The sequence below is a fragment of the Syngnathus typhle genome, linkage group LG10, assembly GCF_033458585.1.
Source record: "Syngnathus typhle isolate RoL2023-S1 ecotype Sweden linkage group LG10, RoL_Styp_1.0, whole genome shotgun sequence".
Taxonomy (NCBI): Eukaryota; Metazoa; Chordata; class Actinopteri; order Syngnathiformes; family Syngnathidae; genus Syngnathus; species Syngnathus typhle.
Window position 1 is genome coordinate 7,210,062 of NC_083747.1, and position 18,436 is coordinate 7,228,497.

The 18,436-nt window shown below is 38.3% G+C and overlaps 1 protein-coding gene across 2 annotated transcripts in view; it reads left to right on the plus strand.

Annotated features, from left to right (window-relative positions):
• The window catches only part of grik2 (glutamate receptor, ionotropic, kainate 2), an 89,457-nt gene that overhangs the window by 12,701 nt on the left and 58,320 nt on the right, over positions 1 to 18,436 (plus strand). For both annotated transcript variants that reach the window (XM_061289671.1, XM_061289672.1), the window contains exons 2-3: positions 14,948 to 15,115; positions 16,381 to 16,638. In XM_061289671.1, the coding sequence (XP_061145655.1) occupies positions 14,948 to 15,115; positions 16,381 to 16,638 (426 nt within the window). The remainder of the gene's footprint in view (positions 1 to 14,947; positions 15,116 to 16,380; positions 16,639 to 18,436) is intronic.

The following is an 18,436-nucleotide window of genomic DNA, read 5'->3' on the forward strand; positions in this document are numbered from 1 at the left end:
TCTACGATAGAATAACTTTAAAAAACAATTTACGGATCAGAAGAAAAAAAAAAAAAAGAGACAAAATTGTGTTTGAAATAAAGTATGAGGATGATGTATTCACTTATATATCAACACTATATTATGTGGCAATTTGCACAAAATTCTGAAGTTTCAGGAATAGTTTTGTCAATTTACACATTAGGCAATGTTATAGGACTTACATTTTATAAATACTTATTCATTTTTTCAGTGAAAGATTAACTAGATAACCTTTTATGGGGTGTGTCATTGTCTGCTCTGGTTGTCCTTGGGAGCGCTAAAAGTTGCGCAACACTGATCCTCTGAAATTGATTTCCATTTTCTTCTCGGCAACACACAAAAAAAAATGAAACTGGGTTTACTTCTCAAGCTGTTCACTGAAAATGTATTCATTGCTTTCGCAATAATGCACACGCCACGAGAAGAATTGAATTGTTTAGCTTGGAGATAAGCATTTCTTATTGAAAATGTAATAACAAATTTCCTCAAAATTGCCTGCATTGTATTGAGCATCACTTTCAGTTAATAACAGAAGAAGAAGAAGGGACCTCCAACAATAATTCTTCTAAAGCAAGAGGTCAGTTTATATCCGAATAGAGCATCCAAGCTATTGTGGAGTAAAGGTAGTTTATGAGATGAAAGAATGTGAAAATATTGGACAGTAATGACCACAAAATGGTCTCTTCATTGACCCTGCAGTATTGGCGTATCTAATTAAACTTGCTGTCGACATAAGAAATGAGCGCAAAGTGTAAACACTCTTATGCTCTGTTGGTCTGCCTTTCAAACATGACTGCTATACATTTAATATAAAATAGATTTGAACTATGATTTCCCACAGCATCTTTTGGCCATGCTTCTGCGTGTTTTGATATTTTACAGTTGCTCCAGTATTAAATGTCATGCTTTTTCCCCAATGGGTTGGAATGAATATTTATCATACATCAGCTATTAATAACATTTACATACACCTTATATATATAACCATCCAAATCATCATTCGATTAAGTTGTCTGTTCCAACCACCACCTACACAGAGGCCAGCCGACCACCGAGTCATGAATTCATTAGTTAATAAGTGGTCGTTTTGCAGCACTTACTCAGGTCAGTGTGGTTGTGTTTAGCTTTCCAGAGTAAATGCATATGTACAGAGTGGAGAGGGTTTGTATTTTGCCAAACATGAACACATTTGCTGTTTGTGCTTTACACAAGCTACTGTATAAGCTGCAATGCAACACTTGGAGGTTTTAACTGTGTTTTTATCATTTTATAACACAACCACTATTCTCATACTTAAATTGAGGTTGGCTAAAAAGAAACTGTGCTGAGAAATGAGGACATACAGTAGTCCTCATTGGGTGTATTAATCAGCTTCTAATTAAAAGACAGAATTATGGCTGACTGGTGGCTGGCCCACTGGAGCCATTGTCAGTATAATACCATGAATTAGGGGAGGCATATTCGAACTGATGAGGAGAGAACACGCACTCATGTTAAAGTTCATCACCGTAATGAGACAGATGTGTTAGCAATGGGGACCATGAAAGCCATAACAACTGTTTCTCTGTCACAATCATTCATTCCCCTTAGAGAATGTAACAATGAAAGCCACAAAAGGAGGTATTTTTCTGATTATTTGTATAATCAAACTTAACTTGTTCATTGCTGCCATTACTTGAGAGCTGGATGCTTTTGTAATAATAATAACAATAATAATAACAATAATAATAATAATAATAACAATAATAATAATAACAATAATAATAATAATAATAATAATAATAAGTAGCTGGTTCCCCCATCTCTCGTGCCCTATTTCAGTAAAGATATATTGCTGCTAATTAAGGAGGATTTGGTTTTAGCACGCACCTAAAATGTAGCCACAACCTTTTCAGGTGAACTTCATTTGACCTTTCTAAAACTAGTGATACGGGTAGGGATCAGTTTGAAAGGAAAACAACACGAGTGAATCTGTGAATGGATAATTATGTAAAGTGGGGGGAGAGTTCACTGTACATTGGAACTTCCAACAGTGTTGCTATCTGGCCACACCGACATCTTTACTGCCCACTATGCAGGTTGTCTCAACTCTCAACCATTCGGATATGTGGTTGGGGATTGATACCAGGAGTTTTGTTATTTAAAAACTAAGGGGGTAGTCGCCCTGCAGCAACGTCACTGGCTCCGTGTCTAAAAGTGTATCCAATATGTAATAGTCATCTTCAGTTTCAAGGCCATCGGTAGCCTCACCCTGCCATATCTTCTACTGGATGTCTCAGATCCTCGTGCTTACTCCACCTCATTAGCCGCTGTCTACCACAGGGGGCTGAGCTTTTAGCTGCTTTGGCCCATCTTTGGAACTCATTACTTTCTAACATCCGTAATAGAGTCATTAACCCTCTCCATATTCAGACTCAAAACACACCTTTTCTGGACTTCCTACTCACTCTCACCTCAACCATTTAAATTGTACCTTAACCCGGCATTATCTACACGATTTGCTATTTTAATTGATGTTATGCACAAGTAGATGACAAAATGACTTGCACTGTCTCAACATTTATGAGCAAAATGCTATGTAATCAATTATGTACCTGTATTGCTATTTTATTCTTATGATTATTTATTATATCAGTTTATTTAATCATTGGTTAGGGAGTCGAAGCTGGGTCTCTGTATTTTAAGAAGCCATTTAAAATGCATTGTAAAAAAGTAACACCGTACCGTGCATGAAATCTATTTTCCGTTATCACATTTTACAATTTGGCCATGTCTATGATCAAATGTAGCACAGTTCCCAAACCTAAAGGTAACTTGTGTTCCTCATGACATTACTTTTTGAGATTACGTTCTTAACCATCTTCGATCTCCTCTTTCACCACATGCTGTCTTTTATCTGTCAGAAAGTAAAACGTTCTCTCTATCAAGTGACGGGACTGTTAAACTCTTAAGAAGTGAAGCTGTCTCGTCTGAGCAGTGTCATAAACTCCTTTGTTGAATATTTTTAACTCAGCTATTTATAATCTTTCCTCTGTCCTACATACTGTATTTCTTTAACTGCTCCACTAGGAGGTTTTTGTCATTGACAAAAAGGAATTGCATCTTGCTCTGTTTCTGTCTACGTTTGACGAGGTCAGAAAACAAAGCACAATTGAGACTTGCCATAAAGATAATTCAGTTCCAATGATTCAAATGTTAAATGAAAATAAGAAATTTTGATGGCTGAGATTTGGTCAAAGGTGAGGAGTGTGTGTGTGTGTGTGTGTGTGTTCAAGGGTAATGAGTGTGTGTATTGTGTTCAAGGGTGATGAGTGTATGCGTGTGTGTATGTATGAGATACAAATTGCGAATTTACAGTTGTGTGGCAGTGAAATGTGTTTTGTGTGTCATGTTGTTTCAGGGCTTCATGTGCTATCATGACCAGAACTGACTATGGAAAAATGATGATAAGACATATGACCCTGGCTTTAATTGAGATAAGATGATACCATTCTAATTATTCTTCATCTTTGAATGCCGTATCTGAAACAAACAGTTTTTCTTTGACGCGCCTCATTCTCAGGTGTGATTCTCCCAATGCCACGATAAAAAGACAAGGGAAAGAGTGAGAAGGAGGAGGAAGAAAAATAAAAGCATTGAGAGCTTTTGCCGCTGGCATGGCCGCTTTGAAGCACCTCATCCTCTGGTGTGATTCTGTGGATATCCCGAAGAAAAAAAAAGGGTGGGGGGAGAAGGGGAAAAAAGAAAGCATTGACATTGACCGGTCTTTCGCCATTGGCGAGGTTGCCTCTCTTATCTGTCCACTACCACTAACAGTCAATAACAAATCTATCATGGCTGTAGTTACATTTGCGATTAGATGACCTACTATGTATAGGCAAAACCTCCGCCGACACACAAAGCAGCCTTCTATCTGGAGTATTTGATTGAGTGGTCAAAAAATGTATATTATCTTGGGGCGTTTACAGTCAGCAATCACAATTTATTTTCTCAGTCGGGTACATGCCACTCACGTCTATTGTAAGGGCGCAATCAGCAGAATGACTGCACTTTTTGCAGAATTACTCCAAGACATACCAAAATGTCACTGAATGACATGAGTCTTATCACCAAAGTAAAGCATTGACGTTGAATCTCTTCATCCAGGGGGAATAGGCATACATACACTCATAAGGAGTACAATACAGTAAATGTTATACAAACATATTGACAGTATTTTGTCATGACAAAAAATCTGACTTTTTTGCCTTGTTACAAAAAATAACAACTAGGTGAGAAAGTGTTTCTGTGAATAACAGAGGACAAGTTTCACCCCTAAAATATCCACAAAGATGTGAATTTGCGAATGCCAAACGGCCCTTTTGTAATGTTTATGGTCAACATCACAATAGTATGTGAAAGGAAAATCACAAAAAGCAGTTTTTCAAACATTGTGTTTTTGGGTAAAGCATTTTTATGTGACACCTTTAATGGCTTTTTCATTTGCCGCTGAATGCAAGTCTAGTCTAGCTAATTCAGGTCAGGTAACTCAGTGCTTTTGGCAATATCTGGAGCGATAATGGAAAAAAAAAATCATAATGACAGCTTTGTGTAAATGTAACATTAGGCTTTCAGAACGCAGCTTCACCTCGATGTACTGGTCTGAACCCTCGCTTTTCCTGTTTCACACCGTTTCATGATGCTTTTCAGACCAAACCACTGATCTGTATCACAACTTATCGTGATGAAAACTGACGGCCTGTGACTGTATTGCATAAATATGTATTATATTATCAAAGAGAAAATATGTTTGTATAAACAATGAACATCAAATATTAATGTTATGTCCAAATCTTTTTTTATTTAATTTTTATTTGAGGATCTGGTCCCTAAAGTGAATGAATGTCCGGTAAAATTTTAGTTCCTTTTTTGGTGTCGCTTGTTGTGTGTGTATGTTGGCTTGTTGACCTGGCACAGCTGAGTCACATGACGGGTGGCATAACATCAAAAGATAAGGGGGAGGTGGAGCAAAAATGTGTTTGCTCTGTTCTCTGACCACCCAGTGTGGCACTTAAATTGCTGGTAATGAGTAGCGACAAACACTCAGTTCTCTATTCGAAAAAGTGCATACAAGTGAAGTACAATAACTCAAATACTACCGGATTTTCCGGACTATAAGGCGCACCTACAATGAATCGCCCATTTGGAAACATTGTCCCTATATAAGGCTATAAGGCGCACCATTAATGCATCATGTCAGATTTCTAATCCAAATCAAATCATTCTCCATTTTAGCTTTTTTATTTCAACTTCAGACGCAACTAATTACTTTATAATCACAAAATAATGATCCATAGTCTTTTTGATTCATGATTCATAGTCTTCAGCGGGCCACTTATGATTGATTTCATGACACAATGCTTTGGTCCAGTTTAAATTTAGGAATATGGTCCATATATAAGGCGCATCGGATTATAAGGCGCACTGTCGGCGATTGAGAACATTTTCGGTTTTTAGGTGCGCCTTATAGTCCGGAAAATACGGTAATATAATGACACGGATATCAATCAATAGCATCGGTATAGATGTTAGTGATATTTGGATCTATCTGCACACCGATATTGGTCAATGTTAAGGGCGAAGGGGATTAAAGGCCACTGTGGTATTGAAAGTGCTGTCAGCAAGTAGATTATGGAGGAAAATGTCAGATGGCTTGTGGTGCTTTCTTTGTGTTCACTCACTATTCAGCCAGTGGCCCCATCGCGGTGTTCCCCATCTCTTCATTGTCAAACTGCTCCTGCTCTCTCTCAGTAAACTCCCTTGCATGTACCTGCGGCTCCAAGAAGCTATGGCATTGTGTGCCTTTAGGCTTCACTGGCCTGATTACACTACCCGTGGATACTCTCACCACATTCTTTTCACATTCAGGCATCTGAAGCAGCAATGTCTCACAGAGAAAGTGAGAATTACCCCCTCCATAGTTCTACTTCCATCATCACAATGCTTCCCCAATGTGTTTATGCCATTTTGCACATGATCTGTTTGGAAAGAGTAGGTGCACAAGTGTTAATTTGCCTAGCGGGGGAAACGTGTGTCTGCACACACCGTGTTGCGTGTACACAAGTGTGTGAATGCAAGCGGAGGCGGCTGCAGAGTGGTGGGTCTGCATAGGAGTAATGGAAAGCAATGGTGATTGTGTGGAGTGTGTGGGGGATTGTTTTGGACTTCAGCAGGTGGAGTTGTTGGTGGCTTATGTGGGCGGATCTCAAGGACCTGGTCTGGGCCACATTCAATCTTGCGGCAGAATTGCATTTAGTGTCTACAAGCCAGTTTACCAAGGGGATTGAATAGCATTTTAGGGTGTGGCAAACAAACATTCAAAGCATTTTAGTGAATTATCATATGACATATGTATATGGTATTGATAAATATATGCTTAGAATGTGACTGTGACATAAATGATACTGTATATGCTATCAGCATGTAAAGACCTTATTCGTGTATAATTGCGACTTCAACAGATCCAAATGTGTATAGCCACAGTTTTTATTTACTCAGTTTAATCAATTTGGTCCATTATCTTTGCATCTGAAAAAAAATCTCAAAATCAGAAAATTTCTCAAGATGCACAAAATCTTGATGTTCACGTCGTTATATTGTTCAAACACATTGGTCATTGTGCAGCTGCTGCAAAGTAGGCATGACAAGAAATCCAAGGAATGACAAAATATCACATAACATTTTTAAAATTTGTGAGGAAGCTCAATGTGTAAAGAATACTGAATGAGGCGAAACATGATGAATGCAATATTTTTGTTTCACCATAAATTCAGCTATTTCAAATGGTCAGAAACATTTTAATGGATTAAGCATGAAGGGTACTCACCCACACCACAAAACTGTCAACTAGTTTGTAAAGAACAAACTTTCTGCCACTTTTAATAAGAGCCTTAATGAGACATATTCCTCCAATTTGGTTTTCCATTTTAGTGCATGAGTTAGATTTAAGTTTTTCTTTTTATTATACATGCCTATGATTATATAACATCCACAACATTCCAGACAAGAAAACTTCATTATGACTAATTCAGTATATACAAATACTCCCACAAAAAGACAATAAAAAAAACTGATTCTCATTCACAGACACTCACAGCAAGATATTGTACTTGCGTGACAGCTTTTATGTGTCAGCTAACAGCAGTCACGAATACAGGCACCTCCAACTGCGGAATCATTTGCACCAAACGCATGGTGATGTTTAAAACAAATAAGCTACATTATGCATAAAGCAAAAGCGATCACACACTTTTGAAAGCTTTTATGAATATTTATAAACTGTTGCTGCACATTTTTAGTGAGTCACATCTTTCTCACTGTTCAACATAACCGATGCTTTTAATGGTTTGCCTTAACATCAAAGGATAACCTTTGAATGCGGATTAAAATTGCATAATTGTCTTTTGGGTGCATCAACTGGGAGCCTGACCGTGTATCTGTGAGTGTGTCTTTGTTGGAAAGAAGCCTGGAGGCATAAAGTCTGTGATACCTTCTCTTTCCCCGAAGCTTTGATTGTTCGGGTTCGTTAAAGGCAAAGTGTCCAATGTTCTCATGGCTTTAAGGACAACATGATCTCGTAGCAGGCAGATGAAAAGAGAGCGGTAAGTCATTTGCCCATCCATGAGTATTTTTCCCTTTAAAAGCTGCATCGCAATCACTCCAAATGAAACCATTATCTCAACATTTCTGCCTTTGGCGTTTCCCTCCTCCAATTTTACTCCTACTTTGACACACATGCACAGTCACACAATATCCTCGTTGCTCCCCTGAATGCTTCCCTTTTCCTCTTATTTTAGAGCTGTTAGAGACAGGATGAAAGATGGATGGTGACAGCAGAGACATGGTGGATTGTTAGAAATTGAGTATAGCATTGAGCTGCAGGAGATCTGGATAGGAATGTTTTTTGGGGACTGGAAGTGACTACTAATTCATTCAGGAGAAGTCGGGATTTGCTTGTCATAAAAAATGCCTTAATGTAGCCTAAGGGAGACTTTTGTCACTGTGATTCAGTCTGAAATTTTTCTTACTATGGTGATGATAACAGGTTTACAGCAGTAGGTCATTCTGTAAAGACGGGCTGTGGAGTTAGAGGACAGCGGTTCCGGCTACAGACAAGATTGTGAGAAAAAAAAAAAAAAGGGCAACCAGTTGAGAGATGCTGGTGCCCTCGAGCAAGGCATCGTCACCACAGATCCTTGATTTTGAATCTCTCCATACATGCCTGCATGTGTGTGATCTGGTTCTAGTATGGTATGCAACAAAAAAGTACACATCAGTGTGTGAGCCGAATTTCCCCTTGATTCTTCATAATTATTAGAAATTCAAATTCCAAATAATAGGTCCATTGGTTCATAGAAACAGATGAACAGATAAAAAGCACAGACAGGAGGGGATGTAAAAAAAAAAAGAAAGAAATATTGCTTAGAACAGCTTCACTCATAAAACAGAAAAGTGATTGCTGAGTGTAAGATAGAATGCAAGAAAAGGCTTAGCATGTAGAATTATATTATTTAAATCATTGGTAGCAGAATGGCTCAAATAGTTCTGCAGTGGGACCATTTTGTGAGAAATTTGAAATTAAACGCATTCTATTATATACTGACAAGTATTATGCATTCTAGATTGACTGAATGTGATTTGTAGCTGAAACTTTTGTGAAGAAGAAAAAAAAAAAGCTTTTCAAATCAATAAATTGCTCACGGACGTCCACAAAGAGTAATAAAAGCAGGCAGAAAGTCTGGATTCAAGTATTATACTGTGCATACAAGCATGTCTATCGCTTTTATTATTGCACTCTCCTCCTTGAATATACGTACTTGCAGTATGACCTTAAGAGCAGTAAATGAGGCAGCTGAAAAGACATTTATTTCATCTACAGTTACCAGCAACCAATGCTCTGAACATTTTGATCTTTTATGTTTGATTGATTGATTGATTGATTGAATATTTATTGATCCCCAGGGGTGGGGAAATTCAGGCCCCAGCAGTATGCATACCACAGAGTGGGTATACAAAAGACGCACAAATGGCATGAGCGCAACTCAACAGGCTCTCATAAGGCTGCCACACAACGGCGCCACAAAGAAAGCCAGAAAGTGCTCAAGATAAAAGCCATCAAAGCAAAACAAAGATAAAAGACAAAGGAAAAAAAGTAACTGTGGCCAACCAGCACCCCTCAATACAAGAGAACACCCCAAAACACACTAAATAGCCTCCACGGGGGCTAGCATGGCGAAAGTCGTTGGTTCCGACGAGCACGAGGGAGCGGACTCCCCACAGGGGTTGCGGCTGCAAGGCCAAGGCGAGGGACCGGTCATCACTGCCCGGATAAGCCGTAGAGTTACGCCGGTCTCGACCGATGATCCCGGTCCCAGGAAGAAAAAAAAATAATACAAAATATCCGATCCGAAGAGATACCGAGGTGGTGTACAATTTTCTTTTCTCACTATTTTCACAACAGTATATTTAGAAAAAAGAACAAAAGTTATATAATTTTTCTTCAATGTGAATGACAAATGCTTAATTTTTCCTATTCCTCCATTCTTAGCTAGTTCATACAACAACTACATTGTCTGTAAATCACAGGAAAAAAACTGAATGCAGAACAGAATGATAAATATGTGAAAGCTAATCCAAAAGCAACATTTTATTCAGCTCCTTTATTGCGCTCCATCCTACGGCATTGTAAAATAACTGTTGTGGTAAAGTATTACAAGGTAAGAGTTTGTGGTAGATTATTACTATATACGTGCACAGGATTACTGGGTATCTGCATGAATGGATGAATTTATAGCCATTCAGAATCAGTTGCCCAAAACTGTGTCATGCTACAGCAGGGAACATTTCAAATGAAAACTGGAGAGGACAGCAGGATAAAAATGGCGGCTTATAAAGTCCAAGACTCCTGTGACCTGCAAAGCCTTTATTCAGGGTAGTAAAGATTCACTATTGATCCCATTACCGCTGTGAGACTTTATAGACGGCTCTGCTTCATAGCCGTCAGGAACAATATAACTTAATTAAACTGAATAATGGATGGAGAAAGAAGGTTGTGTTTGTGTAAAAGGGTGATCATTTGCTCCTATGTTCTCATTTCATAAACCAATTAACCATTAATCTTATCAGTAGCATGGCTGATCCCTTAAATGGACCATGATTATGTCACATTGCTGAGGTCATGTTGTTGTAGCAGCAGAATATCACCTTTGAATGTGTGCGCCCGACCCTTCATTTTCCTCATTTTCAACCATTACTTAAGATAATATCACACACTTGCCTCAGTCAGAAAATCAATAGGCCTCTGCTTAGTTCCAAAGCTACGCATTTTAGATAAAGGGCGCAAACAGAGTCTTTATGTGTGTTAAGATGCAAAGATCTTTGTCATGATATTTTATTTGTCAGCAAACTTCAGACAGATTCATTCTGCAAAGACCGTTCAAACTCATACATGTATTTTTAACCATTTGAATCTGTCAATCAGAGCAGCAAGCTGATGTATCTGGGGGAAAAAAAATAGTAGGAGTCACAATGAGACCTCAAAAGTCAATGCAGGGCCAAGTTGTCCTTTTTTTTTTTTTTTAAACTAGAGAACAATGGCTGGCTATCAATCAGTCTTCTCTCTAGGGAATAGGCAGGAGAGTGTCAGGAAGGAGGTTGATAGCACAGTTGTTTCAAAGCAATGTCAACAATATATTAATTATTTCTTTGCATAATTTGACACCATTAAAACAGCGTTATGATTGAATCAGGAATTAAGTTATGCATTAATAAAATAAAAGAAGGAGAACACGTTGGTAGCACCGTTAGTTGCAATGACGTTACGGCAATCTGGATGGTACACACAAACACGCCCTCCACAACCACGAGATGGCTTAAGCATGGGTTGGAACGGAACTAAAAGAATGATCAAAAATTAAAAATGATCTGTCTTGTTTACCAATGTTGACATTCAGAAATGCTAATTGGTATAAGCTTGAACGCTTCCAGCGTCGTAACCTGCCATTTAGTGACTGTAAACAAAATACAGAGTAGGACTTTTTTTTTTCTAGCTAATTAGAGAATGATTCCTAACATACCCTTGATATACTGTTTTTAGCACTTCTCTAGATAACGTATGGTACATTGATATAATCACAAAATTCCGCATGTTGTGTGTTTTTGTATTTGCGAGAATTATACTGAAGCGTTGGTAAACTTGTATAATCCATTTTTCTTTGGCGTTTGTGCTCTCACTTCTCCATTAGTGTATTGTAATGTTAGATAAACTTTTCATTTGTTATATACAAACAATCTAACTACCATTCAATTAAATCAAATAATAAAGTACAAAAAATTAAGTTGAAAGAAAAAGAAGCAAATTATCACATTTTTGACAATTATCGGCTCACTAGATATAGTTATTAGATGTAAACATGTTTTCCTACTTGTTCAACATGGAAAGTAGTGCAATAATTGGACCCAAAATTCATGAACTGTAATCAATGCTCCAACAAAACTTAAAATGTCTTCAACATGACCTAATGGGTTGTGTGTTACTTGAATCCTGGATCACACATTGGGTGCAGCAAAGTGGATATTTCTATCTTGGACTATGCTGTTATTGATCTGTATAGACTACAGTACAGCAAGTGTGAGTTGGCCTTCTGCCACCCAAGAAACTGTTCCATCCCGCTGTGCAATGCCCATTGACATTTCCAGATGTGAGTAGTTCACAGAGGCGGTGACTGAGGAAAGAGGGTGACATTCTGTGCCTTTGTGACAAGGCTGAGAAGCACTGACATTTGTGGAAGTGCTGAGTAGATTTGCTCCCAAGATCCTCCATAATGAGAAATAAAGGGAAATTACTCATTACCTACTTATATTTGTAGCAATAATCGGTACTCGTGGTACGTCAGATGAAATAGAAGCAGAAATGGATGAATAGAGAGCGAGAATGTAGTATGAAAGACAGATGAATAAATACAACAGCCGAGCTGCAATTCTCGAGTGGCTCACTTTGTAGAAGCAGCTTCAGTCTTTTCCCTCTAAATCTCCATCAACTGCTACACAAAGCTCCCTGAAGCATACAGCCTTCTGCTGTTGATCTTGCATGAAAAGGTACAAACTGTTCTGCACAAACAGACCATTAAAAAATAATGGCACTGCTCTTCCAAACAATTACGCCATGTGCAAGATTTGAACAGACTTAAAGAGACACTCCATACTTCCTCTCTACATCTCATGGGTGATGGGAAGGGAAAAAATACAACAATAAAACATCAATCAACAATGAAAACAAACCAGATAATGCAGTGGAAATTGTAAGTAAATTTTTTCCAAGATTTCCTTGATAAACTGATGCTGCAAAGGCTGTTGAACGTTGAAAGCTCTAACAACTTTAAACCTCCTGCTTCCTTTTATTTGCATCAAACGGATGCCCTGTTATAAGCAAGAAAATGGATAACTCATTTAAATTCAAGGAATGCCTTATCGTGGATGCAGTCTTTCAATGGTTATTTACTATCAGGGTAATTATTCATACTCACAAATGCCCGTTCAGTTTGCAATTTCAAGGTGAGTGATATGAATGGGGCTTGTAGTTATTGTAGAGCCTGGCACAGTTGCTGTAGCTGCAAAATGTCATCATAAAGGAGACTGCTTGCTTACTCTGGAGACAGACAAGCGCTTATCATTTAGATATATAAAAAATAAAATAAAATTATATATATGTGTGTATATATATATATACATGCACATTGTTTATAAACATCACGCATACTGTTTGTTCTGGGTACGGGTTAACAAGAAATAACTATGATAAATTCATAGACCATCAGCACTGAATCGTACTGGTGCCGGGCAGCTTGGTTTGATGAGGAGAAGAGATGCTCTGTGAGCAAACAATGTGTCTAAAATGAGAGCAGAGAAATTCAAAAGGCACAGCTTTCCTATTACAGTGCATAGACTTTAGCTGATACTTATTCATTCCTCCAAACTCATTATGGTATGCAAAATAGAGTCACCCCATGACATGAATACAAATTAAAATAGAGGTACAGTGTTGCTCTTCAGTGGTACATTTATTTAAATGTTGGATTTAAGCTGCAGAGCGCAAACCTTAAGAAGATGGGGATTTAGAGGTCAATAGGTTGAAATCATCACTACGAAACAAAGTGCAGATTCTACAGGTACTTTCTATATGGATGATATCAAGGCAGTGAAAAGTTTTTGTTGAAGCCTGAGCTCCTGTTGACTGACATCAAGTCAGCAGGGCAAGGCCAAGGGTTAACCCAAACAAAACACTTCAATCCCTCACTGATGCTTTCTACAGCTCCCTATGGTCTCAATTGATTGAATCACAGGTCAGTCAGAGTACATTGATCTAAAAACCCAAGCACACCACCCCCAACTCCTCAGGCCTTATCTTTGTCAATTCATCTGCTGCTGGCTGCCAGGAGTATTCACTGGAGGGCTGTAGCTGTGGGGGTCCATGAGTTAAACACACTTTTCCGTTCCATGTGCCTTACGCTGATCCCATTATTATTCGCTTTTCTATTGATTTAGTGAAAGACTACGTTAAATTCCACTGGAATACTCTAATGCAGTACATTTTACCTGGCTCAGCATTGTTTTAGGACCAGGCTGTAGTATTCCATTGTAAGCCCCTCTAAAAAAAAATATTATTGTTTTAAAGAGAAGCTTCGAGGACAAAGTCTCAGTATTTCACATAACGCATGTCCATGATGTGTGATTTAATCTGTGCATCTGTATGTTTGAACATTAAAAAAACATTCACATATTATAAATACAGAATGGCAAAAGATCTTTCAATTTTGTATTAATATTGTCAACTTTTTTTTTAAATTCAAGTGATCCATTATAAAAATGGATAATGCTGAAAGCAAGTTCGGTAGGTCATGATTAACACTTTATGACGGTGAACTCTCGTGATCCCTTATGAATTTCATGATAGTCCCAAGCAATTAATGAATTGTTCTCAAATGCTAGGTGATTGATAGCATTTGTGCCTCCATTTAATCATCCGTAATATATACTAATTAAGTAAGTTTGTAGTTATGCCTACATATTTAATGCATTTTCTACGATTGCAATAAATCCACCTTTCATACAAAGTATAATGTTGGTGTTTTTAATGTAATGGTTGCTTTCAAGTCGCTTATTCTGAATTGATTTATCCGTACAAGTGGTTGCGGTGTTCTCCCAAATTTCCCAAACCATCAACACTAATTTGCAGAACCTATGCAGTAGTCTCCGCCCCTTTTTCACCCGTGGTCAAAAGAACACGCAATGTATTAATCGCTAATGGCTTCTCGCCCTTGAGCCTACGATATAATTATTAGCACCCAACACAAACAATACCCAGAGGCAGTACACAGAGTAACAAGGGATTTCAATCATGTAGACTTAAAAGCGGTGTTACCCAGATTCTAGCGGCAAATAAAGTGCGCTGGATAAAGTCTGTTCAAACATTAATAACAGGCATGTAAGTCTGTTCTCAACAACCTTTCCTTGACACTCAGCAATGGCTCCCCACAACGATGCGTGTGTACTATACACACTTCCTTAAATGTACACCCTTACACACATGACTACACACTCATGCACCCAAGCGTGTCCATTGTGAAGTTTGCTGATGACACAGCACTGATCAAGTTTGTGTCCATCTTTGCCTGCACAAACCTGCTTAAGTAAAATACACATTATCTGTCTTTTTTACAATTATATAGGAGCAAAATGATTTTGAAAGTGTTTTGTAGCAATTGTTTAGTTGGTACCATTTTCATATGCTTAATCAGACTTATGTATTACTCTCCATACACTTGGCATTGCCTGAATGTTCTATGCTGCCAACAATGTCTGAATAAAATATATCTTATGTCTTTGACAGGAGGGATATTTGAGTCTGTCGAAAGTGGCCCATCGGGTGCTGAGGAGCTGGCCTTTAAATTTGCTTTGAATACAATCAACAGAAATCGAACTCTACTGCCAAACACCACTCTTACCTATGACATCCAAAGGATAAACATCTATGACAGCTTTGAGGCTTCCAGAAAAGGTATTTCATGATTTCTGTTATAGATGTACCGTATTTTCCGGACTGTAAGGCGCACTGGACTATAAGGCGCACCTTCAATGAAAGGCCCATTTTAAAACTGTGTCATTATATAAGGCGCACCGGACTGTAAGGTGCACCGTTAAATGCATCCTGTCAGATTTTTTTTCCAAATCAGATCATTCTCCATTTTATCTTTTTTATTTCAACTTCAGACGCAACAAATTACTTTATAATCACAAAATAATGATCCATAGTCTTTTTGATTCATGATTCATAGTCTTCAGCGGGCCACTTATGATTGATTTCATGACACAATGCTTCGGGCCCGTTTAAATTTAGGAATTTGGTCCATATATAAGGCGCACCGGACTATAAGGCGCACTGTCGGCTTCTGAGAAAATGTTAGGTTTTTAGTCGGCTTCTGAGAAAATGTTAGGTTTTTAGGTGCGCCTTATAGTCCGGAAAATACGGTACAGTATAGTATGTACGTATGTATGTACGCATGTGTGCATGTACGTACGTATGTACCTACATAATATGTACCAAGCCACCTTATGAGCTTCACTTGCTTAGGTCGGTACATTTTAAAACACACCATGGGGACATGGCTGAGTACGTCAAAGACAAGCAGCTTGAATTGATCGTTTCCAGGTAATGACTCAGCAGTAGTAATTCAGTGTCCCCAGAGCTGGTCAATAAAGAGCCATAATCTATCTGCTTTGCATGTGCATCAAGTGGGCAATTTAATTCTCTTATTAACCATATAGTAATATATTATTTCTGAGTGACTGAAATAATGTTATTAGACAGGTTTTAGGGGGTACGTTGATTTACAGCTGCTTGTCTTGAGTGCCACAGTAATAAAGAGGGACTCAATGAATTAGTTTTCCAGAGGTCATTACAAGAGATGAAGTTTGAGTTAACTTGCATGTAAACGGAAACCATCTCTTCAAGCGGTCTTGGTCTGCTTGTTTGGTACACACAGGGGATTTGATAATGTTGTTTACACAAATGAACCAGAGCAATCCCATTAGAGTTTGTTTTGACCAGACCAAGCATGACGAGCACAAGTAGCACCTCAGCTGCATCAACACTGAGTTACACAGCTACCATAAAACTGTTTTGCTTTTCCTAATTTTGCATTGAATTTAAATCATATCTATTCTAATACAGCTTGGTGTTTGTCCATATGTACTTCTATAATGTGTATCCTTATTTTGAGTAGCTTGGTATTCTCACAAGTGTATTTCTTCCCACTGCGCCAGCTTGTGACCAGCTTTCGCTTGGTGTGGCAGCAATATTTGGTCCTTCGCACAGTTCCTCAGCCAATGCTGTCCAGTCCATCTGTAATGCTCTAGGGGTGCCTCACATCCAAACAAAGTGGAAGCACCAGGTTTCAGACAACAAGGACACCTTTTACGTCAGCCTCTATCCCGACTTCTCATCCATGAGCAGAGCAATCCTGGATTTGGTTCACTTCTTCAAATGGAGAACAGCCACAGTTGTTTATGATGACAGCACAGGTGAGCCTTCCTTTCTTAATAAAAATACGTTATTGCTCAAGCCACTTTATATATTTATTTTCAGTGATAATTAAGTTTGATGAAGCTTATGTTTGACGAATGTCTGATAAGGGTTTATCCTTTTATTTGAGATTTACTTGCCTGCATACTCTGCAGTACTGTGTACAGTACGCAGTGGTTCTCAACTATCGTGACCCCCCCCCCCCCCCCCCCCCCCGGCCTTGCATTTTCCTATTGCAGCCAAGTAACAACCCGCTTTTGTAGTAATTAAGAACAATACAGAACATTTTCCATCTTGTCAAATTACCTCTGAAAGCACATTTATTATAATTTCTTCAAGGCAAGCCAGCACATTTTCAATCCATGCGCTTTACATAATGGGTAGAGCTTTTAAAAGTATTTACAAACTAAAGAATCAAAGGTGTTTAAAACCATTGCATTTTAATTTAGTTATTCTTATTTTTGGTAAATTACAAAGGGAAACACATCACTCTCTGAAGAATAGTCACAAACAAGCCAAGTAGGCAATGTTCATGAACAGAAACATATGTCAGGGTCAAAGTTGGATGCCAGCCTGAGGAGAAGCTGCCAAGATTATCTGAACTCTATCCAACACGCTGAGTATTGCCTAAATCAGAGTACTAAAAGAATGTTCTTTAATACATTCATTTGGTTATGAAAGAGAAACATTGAATTGGCCCAAAAAACACAAACATTCACCGGGACTGAAATTCAAACCCAGCTCCAGTATGAGGCAAATGTACCGAACATTAGACCACTTTGTGAACATTTGTGAATCAAACAAAACATATACACTACCGTTCAAAGGTTTGGGGTCACAAAAATGTTTGGGTGACCCCAAACTTTTGAACGGTAGTGTATATATTTATTTAGATAATTATTTATAGATTTTGAATAGATAGAAATTTTGTGACCCCAAATCTTTGAACGGTAGTGTATTTTTCCTTTCCTAGTGCAGATACCATATTGTAACACTGAACGGGGGAAATCAGTGCAGCAGTCACACTCTATAATCACACCCCTGCTGTCTGAACAATCTCATCTTTTCAAGAATGGAATTAAAAAGTGGTAGAACAACAATCACTGTATGACTGTTTTCTCCACCGAGCAGGGAGCAAACAAGCAAATCGATAACAACAATGGGATTGGTCTAATAGTTCAACCTTGTAATGGCAAAACGGAGATGGCAGCAGCATGTTATAGCCCTCCTAGCCAGGCATGACGTCCTTACAACTTACAGAGAAAACTGCTGCTGCTACTGCAGCTGTGGCAAGAGAGAATGGTGATGAGGCCATAAGGGACAAAAGACTATGATACCAAAACACTGCTTTAAGAAGATAAGGCTATATCTGTAAACTGACAAACATCTCAAGTTGATTCCTAAAATTGGCCAAACAAAAATTATCTTATGTTTAACTTTAGGAACCACTATGGTCAAAATGGTCCATTTTTCATTTTATCATTGTAAAATGAAACTGGCAGTCATTCTTGAGGCTATCAATCACTTTTGAGCAACCTGCAAAGAAATAATTGATCATGGAATGTCCCTTTTTCAACAGCAAGTTTGATTCACCCCCATGTACAACAGTGATAGAACAAGACACAAAATGCACTCTGGCCTATAGCTGGTGAAAACAAAGGCTAACACAATCCTATTAAGTGGCAGCCCTCCCAGCCACCAAACTGACAACTATTCAGGAAACGTAAAAAATAATAAAGAAAAAGAAATCTTGTTTGTGCTTCCAAACACTGCTCATTTAATCCAGGCGCCAGCCGT